The sequence below is a fragment of the Lampris incognitus genome, chromosome 16 (genome assembly GCF_029633865.1).
Source record: "Lampris incognitus isolate fLamInc1 chromosome 16, fLamInc1.hap2, whole genome shotgun sequence".
Classification (NCBI taxonomy): Eukaryota; Metazoa; Chordata; class Actinopteri; order Lampriformes; family Lampridae; genus Lampris; species Lampris incognitus.
Genome location: NC_079226.1, coordinates 43313633 through 43330677, shown reverse-complemented (window position 1 = coordinate 43330677; position 17045 = coordinate 43313633). Strand labels below are relative to the sequence as shown.

Sequence of the window (17045 nt, the reverse complement as noted above, 5' to 3'; positions counted from 1 at the left end):
TACAGACATACACCTGTCACCCCATCATATCTCTCTCCACACAGTGCTACATACAGACATACACCTGTCACCCCATCATATCTCTCTCAACACACCGTGCTACATACAGACATACACCTGTCACCCCATCATATCTCTCTCCACACAGTGCTGCATACAGACATACACCTGTCACCCCATCATATCTCTCTCCACACAGTGCTGCATACAGACATACACCTGTCACCCCATCATTTCTCTCTCTCCACACCGTGCTACATACAGACATACACCTGTCACCCCATCATATCTCTCTCCACACCGTGCTACATACAGACATACACCTGTCACCCCATCATATCTCTCTCTCCACACCGTGCTGCATACAGACATACACCTGTCACCCCATCATATCTCTCTCTCCACACAGTGCTACATACAGCCATACACCTGTCACCCCATCATATCTCTCTCCACACCGTGCTACATACAGACATACACCTGTCACCCCATCATTTCTTCCGTGTTTGTAATGACATTTAGAAAAGACATTCCCAAAATATCAGGTAGGTAGATAACACTATTGACAATATTAGACGTTCCCGTGCCGTTCAGGTAGTGTGGTGGTCTATTCTGTTTCCTACCAACACGGGGATTGGTGGTTCGAATCCCCGTGTTACCTCCGGCTTGGTCGGGCGCCCCTACAGACACAATTGTCCGTGTCTGCGGGTGGGAAGCCGGATGTGGGTATGTGTCCTGGTCGCTACACTAGCGCCTCCTCTGCTCGGTTGGGGCACCTGTTTGAGGGGGAGCTGGGGGGAACAGCGTGATCCTCCCACGCGCTATGTCTCCCTGGTGAAACTCCTCACTGTCAGGTGAAAAGAAGCGGCTGGTGACTCCACATGTATCAGAGAAGGCATGTGGTAGTCTGCAGCCCTCCCCGGATCGGCAGAGGGGGTGGAGGAGAGACCGGACGGATCGTAAGAGTGGGGTAATTGGCCGGATACAATTGGGGAGAAAAGGGGGGGGGGTTTATAATATATATATATATATATATATAGATGTTCCCAATGTTTTTCAAGTTAGTTGGTGGGCAATAAACGGGAAGTTGAAATTTCAGATCAACCTCATTTTTCAGAACGATGCATAAATCGTGTACATTGGACCGCTATTAAGAAAAGCCTTGGTTAAAGGAAGAGTTTGTGTTTCAGTCCACGTGCCAACCCAGACTGATGGTTGTACGAGCATGCTGTCTACTACAAGCTAGGTGCTGATCATCCTCTGGTTGATTAACCTCGCTACCAAAAGTAGCCAATAATTAATGTCAACAACAATTAAAATGTAAAAATAACCTTTTAACAAACATTTTTTGTCCAATAAAGCAAGTCTAGATATTTTGACATTTTGTTAACACTGTGCAGTATAAAGCATTTCTCTATGACAACAGGATGTCTGTCAAAGAGCGTCCAAAAAAATGAATAAATAAATAAATACATTTTAAAAAAAAGGACAAAGGCTTCCATGCTGACAATATGAGCTGCACATCCGGAGCTGTGCCTTGCTCCAGTTCTCCAAGCCATGTTACCTGTGCGAGTGAGGGAGCTGCTCTTGGCTGCAGTGGCAGCAGACGGTTCATTTCGCTGGGGTGTGCCTTCCAATAAGTTGTGCAAACTTCGAAAACTGCCCGTCAGGTTGCTCAGAAGACTCTCCTTCCTCGGACTGTCCTTCGCTGGCAAGCCTGCCCGGCTGACGTGAGCGGGCGAGTCAGCAACTGTGTCGCCACTGGTGTAGCTCAAGGACTGGTATGGATGGGAGCCCTGGGGGTGAGGGGGATTGAGGGGAGCATGAAATCCCTCTTAACAGTAGTAATAATAATAATAATAGTTTTATTTATATAGCACTTTTCTAAAACAATGTTACAAAGTGCTTCACAAAAAAAGATAAAACCAGACAAGGCAAAATAAGAGTATAATCAAATAAGAGTAAAAATAAAAGCTGTATAAATGAATAAAAACAAATATCAAATATTTATAAAAGCTTTCATTAAAAGAAAAGTTTTAAGACGAGATTTAAAAGAAGCTAGAGACTTGGTTTGTCTTAGTTCAACAGGAAAAGAGTTCCATAGTGTGGGGGCTCCAACAGCAAAATCCCCATCACCCTTTATGAAAACTGAGACCTGGAATAACCAGCAGGGCTCCATCTGCGGGTCTTAATGGTGGAGAGGGTGTATACCAGGTCAATGAATCACAAATGTACGTATGTAGGAGCAAGACCATTTAAAGCAGGAATAGGCAACATGGTCCAAAGAGGTCCAGTGTGGGCGCAGGTCTTTGTTCCAAACAAGGAGTTACACACCTGAGTCTACAAATCAAGGTCCTTAGCAAAGACCACTGGTTGACTAATAGAATCAGGTGTGTAACTGCTTGGTTGGAACAAAGACTTGCACCCACACCAGACCATTCTGGACCATGTTGCCTATCCCTCATTTAAAGCCTTAGAAGTGAGCAGTAAAATTTTAAAATCAATTTGAAGTATATCAGGGAACCAGTGTACGGAGACAAGCACAGGAGTGATATGGTCATGCCTCCTTGTCCCGGTAATGAGCCGAGCAGTAGTGTTTTGTACCAACTGCAGACAGTGGAGGGAGCCCTTGCTGATACCCGAGTAAAGTTGGTTATAGTAGTAAAGATAAAAGCGTGTACAACTTTTTGAGGATCGGTAATTGATAAAAATGGTCTAATTTTGGAGATTAGCTTGAGCTGGAGAAAGCATGACTGAACAACATGTTTGATTTGATTATCAAAACTAAGGTTAGCATCGAATATTACCCTAAGATTCCTAGCAGCCTGCTTAAGACTACCTGATAGACCACCCAGGTTAGTACCAAAAGGGCTGACGAAATTTTCGGGACCAAACAGAATGGCCTCAGGCTTATCATCATTAAATTTAAGAAAATGTTTGGACATCCAGGATTTAATGTCAGAGAGGCAAGTTGTGAGATTCGCTAGGGCGCTAGGATCTGTGGGTTTTAGTGGCATGTATAACTGAGTGTCATCAGCATAAAAATGGTAGAGTACATCGTGATTTTGAAAGACCTGGCCAAGGGGGCAGCATTTATATAGAAAAGAGAAGGGGGCGAAGAACTGAGCCTTGAGGGACACCACAACTCAACTGAGCCATCGAGGAAGTAGAGTTACCCAGAACAACAGAAAGAGTTCTGTTGGTGAGGTAAGCGTGTAAGAAGTTAAGAGCTGAGCAGTAGTGACAGGTAAATGTCCATTCTGCATTGTAAAAAAATAACAGTGCCCAAGGTTTGCATGATCAATAAAACAGCTTGAAGTAGTGGAAACCAGGACACAAAACAGAGAGGTGGAGCCATACCTTTATTTTGTGTGCAGACTCGCTGTGTGTATGGGACTTGGACAGCTTTCTCATGATTTCCACTCCACTGACAGGACCCGAGTTACCTTCTTTTGGTGGGGGACGACTGCATGCTCCCTCCAAAAGCATGGTGTGTTCACTCACTGTGGCTTCAACAAATGCATAAAGTAAAACTCACTGAATAACAGACGAATGCTGAGACTGCTGTCAAACTAAGTCATTGCAGGAATTGTAAACATTAAGTAAGTAAAACTTGGTCCACTTCACAGCACTTTTGGCTAAGCCTGATTTTTTTTATATACATTTATTTATTTATTTTAGAGCCAAGTTATTGGTGAAATGTAGAATTCTAAAATGTTGCTTAAGACGTCTCCAAAGCTGAACTGCGTGGCTGTTTTCTTTTTGGCTACTAGAAGGCACAGTGATGACACTTCATTACACTACCTTTGGGTAGTGAACTGTTGGCCATAGCGTTAATGTTCTGTAATACTACACCAGGACACTGGGAAACCATTTGGTAATTCTTTATACAAATTTAGTTGGAAGTAACAGCACTTATCAAAATTATGACATCGTGGTATATTTGAATTGAATATAGATGTACTGTTCATCATATAACACTGTTCTGTTACCATTTTCACTAAGGCACCATGATGGCTCATTTTTGTAGACTGATATTAAGTAAGATATTGGACTATGTATTGGACTTTGCATGTTTTGCACATTTACATCTTTTGATGTTTGTATATTTATCAATCCATCCATCCATTATCCGAACCACTTATCCTGCTCTCAGGGTCATGGGGATGCTGGAGCCTATCCCAGCAATCAATGGGCAGCAGGCGGGGAGACACCCTGGACAGGCCGCCAGGCCATCACAGGGCCGACATATACGCACGCACGCACGCACGCACACACACACACACACACACACACACACACACACACACACACACACACACACACACACATTCATACCTAGGGGCTTTTTTTTTTAATATATTTCGGTTGAGTCACCTGACCTACATGTCTTTGGACTGTGGGAGGAAACCGGAGCCCCCGGAGGAAACCCACGCAGACACGGGGAGAAACACAAACTCCACACAGAGGACGACCCGGGACGACCCCCAAGGTTGGACTAACCCGGGGCTCGAACCCAGGACCTCTTGCTGTGTGGCAACCGCTGTGCCACCCTGCCGCCGTATGTATATATTTATTTAAGATATATTTTGGTAAACTTTTTTTTTTTAACTTATTCCTGATTTTAAAAAACACATTGCATTCACCTATGTATGGATAGTGAACAATAAAGAGCTGGGTGATCACAGCCATCTGTCCTCCCAGAATATGAATTACAACACCTGACAATACTGTAACCACTAAACTGTACCGCACACAAGTTGAGACTACCCTTACAGCTTTGTGCTACACCAAAACTCAAATGAAATGTACCGCTACAACTGAACCGCCACTGTTGCCTCCCTTGTGCCTCAAAACAGGGGAAGGACTTTCATCACCCCATTGATCTGACTGTAGCAAAATGTTTCAGTCTTGACATTAGACGGAACTATAGCAGTGACATCTGTGCCTCAGTCACTGTTGTGATCCTTTATCAATGCAAAGAAGTGGATGTCATACATGACGGGATTCAAGAGCTTTTACTCCCTTTACACTAGAACCATCAAGATGGTCATTATGACCATTTCGGATTTTCAAAGTTTAATAACTTTGTGGGGGAAAAAAGATGCAGCCCTGCCGCTCCCTGAATGCACCTAAAATTTCATATATTTGTATTAAAGTGAATTTTAGATCAATTGCACACAAAAAACAAGTTATGATAAGATCTACCTAAAACGCCCATGATCGGTCAAAAAGATGGCTCGTAATTTGTGTGTGATGGTGTTCGTCATGTCGGTATTTATGATGTGTGTTGGTCGCGTCATTTCCTTCATGAAGTTCATTGCTCTGTCCTAGAAACACACTAGCATTCTCCAGGGCAGACAAATAGTCTAGACTTGATTTGTGTTATGTCCAACATGTCTGGTTACAGACGCCGTTACAGACGCGCCATGGCTACCACCGAGGCGCTGCAGTATTTACAGACGTTAGACAGGAGCCATTTTAAATTGTTTGAAAAATAGTATTAAAGTTGTTAAAATGTTAATTTTGGTGTCAGTTAGTTTCATAACAGACATACTAACATATATAATGCACTGATATCTTAATTAGGTATTTATCTTGACACAATATAGTTTAAAACCGTGGTGGTCAAAATGACCACCCACGGTCGTTCTAGTAGTTTTTAAGTGTCAGTTTCATAACAGACATACTAACATATGTAATGCATTAATGTATCAATTGGGTGTTTATCTTGACAGAATAAAGAGTTTAAGTCCGGCGGTCATGTTGACCGCCTGAAACACGTTGGGCATATTTAATCTGTGAAATGTCAAGTCAGTTAGAATGAAGACTTTATAACAGATTAATTGGAGTTCCTTGGACTTTTCTATATTAAAAATGTAAACGATCTTTTCTCCAAATGTAATTTCTGCAACTTTCCCAGCATTCACTTCTCTAAACTGAGTGAAAAACAAACAGTCTTGTAATCTGTCTTCAGCACCGAATATGTGGTCATTACATTTTTAGGGACATTCTACTGAGGTAGACTAAAACCAGAAGAAACGAAGGGACAAAATTAAAATGTGAAAATAATATCTGCATATGAACGCATGTGTGACGTGTTGAAAGTACACCTGCATCAAACTCAAATTCAGCTCCATCTGCACTGGTATCACTCTGCAGTGCGGCACCGTTGTCCAGTCCCAGGATCCCTTCCCCAAGGCTCTGCTGAGGCTCCCTGGGCTTGGCTAGCTGGTTGGCCTTCATTAGGCCAATGGCCTTGAAGCCCTGAGTTACCACAATGAACTTCATCCACTGTCTTGCCAAGGCAACCAGGCCCTTCTTTAGAGTCACCAGGGCCGGAAGCCCATCATTCTGCAACGAAGAGAAGGTGCAGAGTTAGAGCAGCAATTTTATCCCATGAGCAGGTTGGTCATATTAATAAGTGTATTTATCATGTCAGTATATCAGAAATTTTAATAAACTTGCTACAGTGTAACCAAAAAAGCAAAAACATTCTACATTCTGAAGCTAATTTGGACTCACCATGGTTGCCTCCTCTATGACAGAGTAGTCAGCTTGCTGGAGATAGCGGTGCAGGATATTACAAAGCATACAGGAGGGATTCTCATGTAGGTATCGAGCTCGTTTAGTCACACGGTTGTACTTGCTCCTGATTGGGATGTGGATGCTCTTTTTCTGTTAGATGAGTAAGAAAGAGAGTAACGCACTGATGAGAAAAAGAAGTAGTAAAGAGTCTTCTGCTGAGAGTTGTGATCCTGAAAGGCTGGTTCACTAATTCAGTCAGCAAGACGGAGAATTATTCTTCGTGTGTAATATGGGTGTGTACGTGCAGTGCCTTACAAAAGTATTCAACCCCCTTAACAGTCATCACTCATTTCTGGATTATAAAAGATACTCACACATCTGCTCCTGAATAACATTATTTTTGTGAACCCATACTGAAATAAGAGACAAAGTGATTTAAATGCAGAAGGCGGGAAAGGGATACAAAACAATATCCAAATGTTTGGACGTCCCAGGAACACTGTTGGATCCATTGTCAGGAAGTGGAAGCTGTATCACACCACCCAGACGTTTTGTAGGACAGGCCGTCCCTCAGAGCTAAGTGTCCGAGCAAGACGTGGGCTGGTGAGGAAAGCCACAGATGATCCTGCAGTCACTCTGAAGGAGCTCCACAGGTCAGTGGCTGGAACTGGAGTAAATGTGCATGAGTCAACTATATCACGGCTCTCCATAAATCTGGCCTGTATGGGAGGGTGGCAAGAAAGAAGTCGTTGTTCAAAACTATGCATATAAAACACGCTTGGAGTTTGCTACCAAGCATGAGAGAGACCCAGTTAGGATGTGGGTAAAGGTTTTGTGGTCAGATGAGATGAAAGTGAGCTTTTTGGCCAAAACTCAAAAGCATCATGTGTGGTGCAAACCTAAAAAACACCCTCCCTATGGTGAAGCATGGTGGCGGCGGCATAAAGCTATGGGTTACTTTTCATCTGCAGGCACTGGGAACCTTGTTCACACTGAGGGAAGAATAGATGGAGATAAATACAGGGAAACATTGGAAGAAGACCTGTTGCAGTCTACCATAAAGCTGAAGCTTGGGAGAAGGTTCACCTTCCAGCAGGACAATGATCCTAAGCACAAGGCTAAAGCAACAATGGCATGGCTCAGCAACAAAAAGGTGAACGTTTTGGAGTGGCCAAGTCAAAGTCCGGACCTCAACCCCATTGCAAATCTGTGGCAGACTGAAAATTGCAGTCCAGAGGCACCATCCCACCAAACTGCAAGACCTGTACAAGTTCTACCAAGACGAATGGGCAACAATTACTCCAGACTGTGAAAAGCTAGTAATACTTACTCCAAGAGAATCATAGCTGTTACAAAAAGGTACTCTACAAAGTACTGATATGTGGGGGTTGAATACTTATACAATCGCTGTATTTTAGCTTTTAATTTATTAATATAAAGTCAGTGAAACCTAATTTATTTTGGCTTTGGGAACATGTGTTAGAGCTTATGGGTTCCCAACAATAATATTGTTCAGGAACAGATGCGTGAGTGTCTTTTATAATCCAGACATTACTGATGACTGTCAAGTGGGTTGAATACTTTTGCAAGGCACTGTATGTGTCTGTGGACATAAGGCTGACCTCAAGGGCTTCGGTCATGATGCAGCCCATGACAGCACACACTCTGAGCGTACCCTCCAAGTCCAGTTTGCGTAGAGAGGACTTAAGCTGATCGATGGGAACCAACCAGGCTCCAATGGCAGGTGTGGCTGTGCTCAGTAGATTCAGCTGCCTATTAAAGAGACAATCATAAGTTGGAAAACCTGCAGATATTTGCTATGCGTATTGGAACACATGCTGAAGAGACAACAGTATCTCACACAGGGAACACAACAGATTTTTTTTCATGCACTGTTATGTGTAACAACTTTTTATGCACTTGTCCAACTGCAGCATTTCCTATCTTCATTTTCTATACAATATGTTCTTCCATGTTCTTTCTTTTCCCCACTGATTTCTCAGAGGTGACAAAATTGTTCTGCCAAGCGGTTTACTACTCGCAGCACTGCTTCGTCTCTTTTGACCTGCCCGCCCAAACTCATGATATTTTCTAGTACGCTCACCTCAACCCATCCAGCATGCGCATCACTATGGTCAAGAATTTTTAACTGAGTCAAACGATTAAACACCGCCACCTAGTGGTCTTAGCTGAAATACTGCGTATTTTTCCCACAAAATTCTATTGTATTTGTCACTTTGCAATGCAGGTGGCAGGACGAGCCAGACGAATAAAAACACAGCGACCTATGGTCCAGGAAACACGGTAGTTTTGTCTATTTACACTTAAAACTCTTACAACAGTTAAAATGTTGGTGATAAAATTCTGAAGAAAAAAAAATCACACACCTTTCTGCTCGTTTCGGGTGTATCCTCAAATACTCTGGTGACGTTTGACATTTCGCGAAATAGAAACTGTTGTGCATGCCAGACATATTACAGGAAGACACCGAATGTCACTGCGGACTCATCGTTTGACATACGTGAGCACCATTTGAAATATGTGATACCTAGCATCTAAAGAATGTCTGTGTCGATTCTGATAGCATTCGAATGAAGACTTGTGGAGATATAGATGTTAACTGTTTTTGCATATTGTTAAAAATATAGTGATGGACTTCTGAACTGACTATAAGTTGTAGTCAAGCAAACTTTTGTGACATCAGCGGATGTGCTGAAAAAATGCAGCTCTGTATTCTTCTTTGGAGTTTGGAATGTGAAATGTCTAGAAATCTAGTTTTGCTGTAATAAGCCACGCCCACTGTAATCATCCATCCATCCATCCATCATCCGAACCGCTCATCCTGCTCTCAGGGTCGCGGGGATGCTGGAGCCTATCCCAGCAGTCATTGGGCAGCAGGCAGGGAGACACCCTGGACAGGCCGCCAGTCCATCTCTCACACACACACACACACGTATGTGTAATTTGTGTGTAGTGTGGTCGATTCACCTGACCTACATGTCTTTAGACTGTGGGAGGAAACCCACGCAGACACAGGGAGAACATGCAAACTCCACACAGAGGATGACCCGGGACGACCCCCAAGGGTGGACTACCCTGGGGCTTGAACCCAGAACCTTCTTGCTGTGAGGCGACCGCGCTAACCACTGCGCCACCTTGCTGCCCCATTTTAATCAGTCATTACCAAATTTTATAAATTGACTGAGTCATGAATTTAAATCGTGCGAACTGAATTTCGTACAAATCCATCCGCTGATGAGATAAAAACTTTTTGCATTTGTGGGGCCCCCTAAAGGTGAGGTGCAATAAGCTTTACTCCGTTTCTCAAAATTTCAGGTTGATATCATTCATTCATCTTCAGCCGCTTCTCCGGGGTCGGGTCGCAGCGGCAGCAAGCTAAGTAGGGCAGCTCCAGACGTCCCTCTCCCCAGCAATGCCCTCCAGCTCCTCCTGGGGGATCCCAAGGCGTTCCCAGGCCAGATTGGACATGTAGTCCCTCCAGAGAGTTCTGGGTCTACCCCGGGGTCTCCTCCCAGCTGGCCTTGCCCAGTAAACCTCCAAAGGGTGCCCAGGAGGCATCCTAATCAGATGCCCGAACCACCTCAACTGGCTACCTTCGATGCCTTTTGATGAGGTTGATATCAATTTTTGAAAATTAGCTATTTTGATAAAAGTTGACTGGCTTGTATAATCGAAATGGTTGACATACTGAAATGTCTTTAACAACTTAAGATCAGCAAAGTACGTAGATGAATCTGACTACGTTTTGGGACAAATGGCCTGCATCCATACCAACATGTACCTTGGTTCTGCAGAATGACAGAAGCTAAGCAGGTGTGGGCTTGGCTAGTACTTGGATGGGAGACCTCCTTGGAAAATGAGCTGCTGCTGGAAGTGGTGCTGGTGAGCCAGTAGGAGGCAGTCTCTCGTCTGGTCCTTATTAAAAAAAAAAAATCCTAATGCCTCAGTCTAGTGATGGGGACACTGTGCTGTAGGAGATGCCGTCCTTCGGATGAGAAGTTAAACTGAGGTCCTGACTCACTGTGGTCATTAAAGACCCCATGGCACTTATTACAAAGAGTAGGGTTTCCCCGGTGTCCTGGCAAAATTCCCAACCTGGCTCTCTCCATCTGGCCACCTAATCATCCCTCATGTAACTGGCTCAATGATTCCTCCCTCTCCATCTCAAGCTGATGTGTGATGAGCGTTCTGGTGCAAAATGGCTGCTGTGCATCACCCAGGTGGTGCTACACATTGGTGGTGGTTGAAGTGGGTTTCCCCCTTCAATGTGAAGCGCTTTGGGTGTCTAGATAAAGTGCTGTATAAATGTCATCCATTATTATTATTATTATTAATTGGCCCTGCGGTTTTAGAGAAGATGTCAAAAATAGGATTTTGAGAAAATTAAGAAAAAGTCATAAAATTTGACATTTTTAGAGAAGACGACCATTTGAGCAAAGATGCAGATGATTTGAGATTAAAATGATGAAAGAATTTCTACGCTAGGCCATGCCTTTAGAGGTAATCGCACAAATGTAAACTTGATCATTACAATGCCAACTTGCGGTCAATGGGTGTCATTTTATGTGCTTGACTAGTGGCTGGAATTTGCAACACACCTGCCAATTTTTGTATTTTTGGGTCTTACAGTTTTTGCTGCCCAAACAATTTTAGCAGAGAAAGATCATAAGAAGAAAGAATGAGAACAAAAACAATAGGGCTCCACAGGAGCTTTGCTTTTTGGACCCCAAATAAACCAGCACAAATACAATAGGGTTTAAACCCTTTGGGCTTGAACCCTAAAAAAAAGAAACTCGAGGTTGACAGAGTCAATTATCTCTCACTGACTGTGCTCATTGTTTGATGATAATACCCCAAAATGCCTGCAATATCTGTCCTCTAGATGAGTGTAACCCTACCTGGAGATGTCCTCCAGGTGAGTGTAAACTTACTTGGAGATGCCCACTAGCTGAGTGTAACCCTACCTGGAGATGTCCTCTAGCTGAGTGTAACCCTACCTGGAGATGCCCACTAGCTGAGTGTAACCCTACCGGGGGATGCCCACTAGCTGAGTGTAACCCTACCTGGAGATGTCCTCTAGCTGAGTGTAACCCTACCTGGAGATGTCCTCTAAGTGAGTGTAACCCTACACGGAGATGTCCACTAGGTGAGTGTAACCCTACACGGAGATGTCCACTAGGTGAGTGTAACCCTACTTGGAGATGTCCTCTAGCTGAGTGTAACCCTACCTGGAGCTGTCCTCTAGGTGACTGTAACCCTACCTGGAGATGTCCTCTAGGGCAGTGTAACCCTACCTGGAGATGTCCTCTAGCTGAGTGTAACCCTACCTGGAGATGTGCTCTAGGTGAGTGTAACCCTACCCGGAGCTGTGCTCTAGGTGAGTGTAACCCTACCCGGAGATGCCCACTAGCTGAGTGTAACCCTACCTGGAGATGTCCTCTAGCTGAGTGTAACCCTACCTGGAGATGTCCTCTAGGTGAGTGTAACCCTACCTGGAGATGTCCTCTAGCTGAGTGTAACCCTACCTGGAGATGGCTTCTGAGGGCGAATGCACATTGGTGGGAGCAGCAAAGCTAAACCAGATCTCTCGGATAGTAAGCTTCATACTGCTGGAGTCAGGGGGTGGGGGCATGAGTGGGAGGTCTTTCTTTAGATCATCTGACTCAACCCCTTCATCCTAAAAGGCAGAACAAAGTTGAGTAGTGGTGGATGATGCCGGTTGGTGGAAGCAGTTGAGGCAATTATTTAAATTCCACTCAACAAGTGTCAGTTAGGCGTTTATTTGAACATTTGTACTTCAGCTCACAACAAGACTGACTGACTGAACTTAGACTAATGGAGTGAGGAGTATAATCATGTTTATTTCCTCCGTTGCCCAGTCCAGCGTTTATCAGTCAAGACTGGGCTGGTACCAACACTCCATGTTGGATCAATGCATCTAAAAGAAAGCAGGATGTTTTGTTTCCCCAGTAATAGGAGCATTTGTTTTATTACCTGATCGTCTGAGTCTGAGTGATCGTTGACATCCGAGGCGGGGCTAGTAGTGTCATGTGGGAGGTTATCCTCGGACACGTCCGTGCTGTAACCACTGCCAGTCTGGGAGCCTGTTGAAGCGTTGGATTTAGACAAGCCAGTCTTCCCATCAGTGTCAGAGCACCCCATCACATCAAATGCACTGTAAAGAATGGCTCCTGACTGACGGCCACCTGCAACACAGTCAAAAGAGTAGGATATGCAGAAATGAAAAACACTCCAATAATTAAGATATAGCTTCATAAATACGAAACATTCTTAAACTGTCAACACTGGTGTCTTTGAACTGGAGTTTCACACCATTATTCATTCCCTTCATTTCATGTGGGAAGATGGCTGCATGAATTCGCATTTGCAGCGGCCTCACCCAGTGCCAGTGTCGGAAGATGGCAGCAGGAATTCACATTTGTGGCAGCCTCACCCAGTACCGTCCATGCAGTGTCTTTGTCCATGTCTAAGTTTTGTCTTTGTTTGATGACTGGGAGAGCTGGCGCTAGATCGGCTGGGAGAGTGGGGCAGGCTAAGCTAACTCTTAGCCCATGCAGACTGGCAGTTCCGATAACACCGAGGGTGGTGTGGCGGTGGCCTCACCTGGCGTCGACTGTGGTGTTTTTGATGTCATCGTGAGGAGTGTGGGGAGGTGTGTCAAGGGTGTCTGGCTGGGAGAGCTGGCGCTGGATCGGCTGGGAGAGCTTGGTCTGCTTCGTCTGGTGGGCCGGGGGAACATGGCCCCTGCCTGGAGCTGCGGTCTGACAGGACGCGGAAGTGGGGCAGGCTAAGCTAATTGTTAGCCCATGCAGACTGGTGGTTCCGACAGTCATCCTGGCTGGCGTTCGTTCTCTTGGACAGTGATTTTTTGTTTAGTGTGGATATATGTGTTAGTTTGGATATATGTGTTAGTTTGGATATGTGTGTTCTTGTAGTTTTTGGATGTGTTTTTGTGTTTGTGTTGTACTGCTGTGGGCTGGGGGAACAGCATTTTGTTTCATTTCAAGTGCATTAAGTGAACACACAAAGTGTTCCTGATTCCTGATTCATCTCTGCAATTACTTTGGTCGGAACAGAGCTGCTCATTATGGAGGCCTGTTGAACAGTGAGAGGTCCAGATACACCACAGCACCACGTGCCATGTTTAAGGACCATACTAGATAGTATGAAGCAGAAGTGATGAACCAAAACGGTAATGCTGCACGCCAAACAGACATGCCCTTGGACCTGACTTTTAGCTCAAAAAGACATGTTGAAAAGAGACACTATTTGAATTTACAGTTCAGAAACGTTGCAGCTGTTTAAAGTAAATGGCCAAAAAAACAAACAAAACAACAAAAAACACACCCACCACCATGACACTATAACCTGTTATACAGATAAACCCAAAAAGTCAGGTATTCAACACATCCATTTCATCATACCAAACAGCGCATCCTTAATGCATGCTCAATGGAAACAACATATGAAGGAAAAAACTATGGCTTCCGGGTAGCGTAGCGGTCTACCTCGTTGCCTACCAACACGGGGGTCGCCGCTTTGAATCTTTGTGTTATATCCAGCTTGGTCAGGCGTCCCTACAGACACAATTGGCCGTGCCTGCGGGTGGGAAGCCGGATGTGGGTATGTGTCCTGGTCATTGCACTAGCACCTCCTCTGGTCGGTTGGGGCGCTTGTTCAGGGGGGAGGGGAAACTGGGGGGAATACCGTGATCCCCGTGTTGGTAGGCAACGGAATAGACCGCTACACTACCTGGATGCCCTATGCTGACAACATTTTGTTGTCTGAAATATAGTAGAATTTAAATGGAAGTTTGCACTATACTGAATTGAACTGCACTTGTACCATGTTGCATCTTATCAGATCAGATCAGATCAGATCAGATCAGATCAGGTCAGACCAGATCAGACCAGACCAGACCAGATCAGACCAGACCAGATCAGGGCTAATTCGTATTGTATTGTATTGTATTGTATAGTATGTAGTGAATTGTATGGTATTGTAATGTGTTGTAGTGTATTGTAGTGAATTGTATTGTATTGTAGTGTATTGTATTGAATTGTAGTGAATTGTATTGTATTGTAGTGTATTGTGTTGTAGTGAATTGTGTATTGTATTGTAGTGAATTGTAGTGAATTGTATTGAATTGTAGTGAATTGTATTGTTACTGTATTGTAGTGAATTGGATTGAATTGTATTGTATTGTAGTGAATTGTATTGTATTGTAGTGTATTGTGTTGTAGTGAATTGTATTGTTACAGTATTGTAGTGAATTGTATTGTTATTGCATTGTAGTGAATTGTATTGTAGTGTATTGTATTGCAGTGTAGTGTATTGTATTGTATTGTGGTGACTTGTTGGCTGTTTAAAATGTGTGTTTCATGCATCACATCAGTGACCATGTATGACAATACATACTGTATACTGTACTGGTCTGAGAAGTGGAGCTACAGACCCCTACCACTGGCTTGGCATGTTGGACTGCTTTACCTTTAACTGTGAGGTTCTCGATGCCACACTCAAACATGATCCAGCCCCACTTCTCCACCGAGGCCATGGAGCGGGACGGGTCGGACGCCAGGGCCTGGGCTTCGGTCTCATCCACCAGAGAGAACTCCTCCATCTCTTCGAGGCTGAACAGCACTTTGGACTTCTCAAAGGGGATAGCCGTGATGGCACATGTGCCGATATCTGGGGGAGGGTAAGAGCATGCAGGTGGAGGCAGCAGCCCAGCGTTAGACATGTCACACAAGACAGGGGGTTTCGCTTAGCACCTGAAGCTACTGCTCAAGCCAGAAGCAACTGGAAACAACATTTTAGTAAAAGATGGCAGAATTCCTGTTGAGTAAATCAAGTCACACTTTATTCATATAATATATAAACCCTGATCACAATGACATCCCTTTCCGACCAAAATGAACATGTATACGCAGGTTTTTTCAACGTGGGAAAACCCGCTAAAAACAAGCGACTGGCTCCTCTCCCACTGCCAGGAGATGAGTATGCCTCCCGGTTCTATCTTGAGTCACGTTCGATGCCATGAAAGCGCCAGAAAAGGTGCCAAAATTATACAATTTTTGTCTACCAAAATTAGCGTGTATGTGCAAGTTTTATAAACGCGGGAAAATGCACAAAAATAGGCGACTGACTTCCTTCCCGTCGCCGGCAGACCAGCATGCCTTTCTGTTTTTTTCTCCATCACTGCCGACTGCAGCTGGAGCCGGTAAGTTCCCATGACTACTGCAGGTAAATATCCATGACTACTGCAGGTAAATACCCATGGCTACTGCAGGTAAGTACCCATGACTACTGCAGGTAAGTACCCATGACTACTGAAGGTAAATACCCATGACTACTGCAGGTAAATACCCATGACTACTGCAGGTAAATATCCATGACTACTGCAGGTAAGTACCCATGACTACTGCAGGTAAGTACCCATGACTACTGCAGGTAAATACCCATGACTACTGCAGGTAAGTACCCATGACTACTGCAGGTAAATACCCATGACTACTGCAGGTAAATACCCATGACTACTGCAGGTAAGTACCCATGACTACTGCAGGTAAATATCCATGACTACTGCAGGTAAGTACCCATGACTACTGCAGGTAAGTACCCATGAGTAATGCAGGTAAATATCCATGACTACTGCAGGTAAATATCAATGACTACTGCAGGTAAGTACCCATGACTACTGCAGGTAAATATCCATGACTACTGCAGGTAAGTACCCATGACTACTGCAGGTAAGTACCCATGACTACTGCAGGTAAGTACCCATGACTACTGCAGGTAAATATCCATGACTACTGCAGGTAAATACCCATGACTACTGCAGGTAAGTACCCATGACTACTGCAGGTAAATATCCATGACTACTGCAGGTAAGTACCCATGACTACTGCAGGTAAGTACCCATGACTACTGCAGGTAAATATCCATGACTACTGCAGGTAAATACCCATGACTACTGCAGGTAAGTACCCATGACTACTGCAGGTAAGTACCCATGACTACTGCAGGTAAATACCCATGACTACTGCAGGTAAATACCCATGAGTAATGCAGGTAAATATCCATGACTACTGCAGGTAAATACCCATGACTACTGCAGGTAAATATCCATGACTACTGCAGGTAAATACCCATGACTACTGCAGGTAAGTACCCATGACTACTGCAGGTAAATACCCATGACTACTGCAGGTAAATACCCATGAATACTGCAGGTAAATACCCATGAGTAATGCAGGTAAATACCCATGACTACTGCAGGTAAGTACCCATGACTACTGCAGGTAAATACCCATGAGTAATGCAGGTAAATACCCATGACTACTGCAGGTAAGTACCCATGACTACTGCAGGTAAATACCCATGACTACTGCAGGTAAATACCCATGACTACTGCAGGTAAGTACCCATGACTACTGCAGGTAAATATCCATGACTACTGCAGGTAAATACCC

The 17045-nt window shown here is 44.2% G+C and overlaps 1 protein-coding gene across 1 annotated transcript in view; it reads right to left on the bottom strand.

Moving 5' to 3' along the window:
• kiaa1109 (KIAA1109 ortholog) overlaps positions 1 to 17045 on the bottom strand; it is a 244713-nt gene that overhangs the window by 126298 nt on the left and 101370 nt on the right. The window contains exons 36-43 of the mRNA XM_056296251.1: positions 15061 to 15261; positions 12544 to 12755; positions 12075 to 12226; positions 8151 to 8301; positions 6526 to 6678; positions 6114 to 6354; positions 3361 to 3509; positions 1565 to 1796 (exon numbers count right to left, since the gene is read on the bottom strand). Coding sequence (XP_056152226.1) covers positions 1565 to 1796; positions 3361 to 3509; positions 6114 to 6354; positions 6526 to 6678; positions 8151 to 8301; positions 12075 to 12226; positions 12544 to 12755; positions 15061 to 15261 — 1491 coding nt within the window. The remainder of the gene's footprint in view (positions 1 to 1564; positions 1797 to 3360; positions 3510 to 6113; positions 6355 to 6525; positions 6679 to 8150; positions 8302 to 12074; positions 12227 to 12543; positions 12756 to 15060; positions 15262 to 17045) is intronic.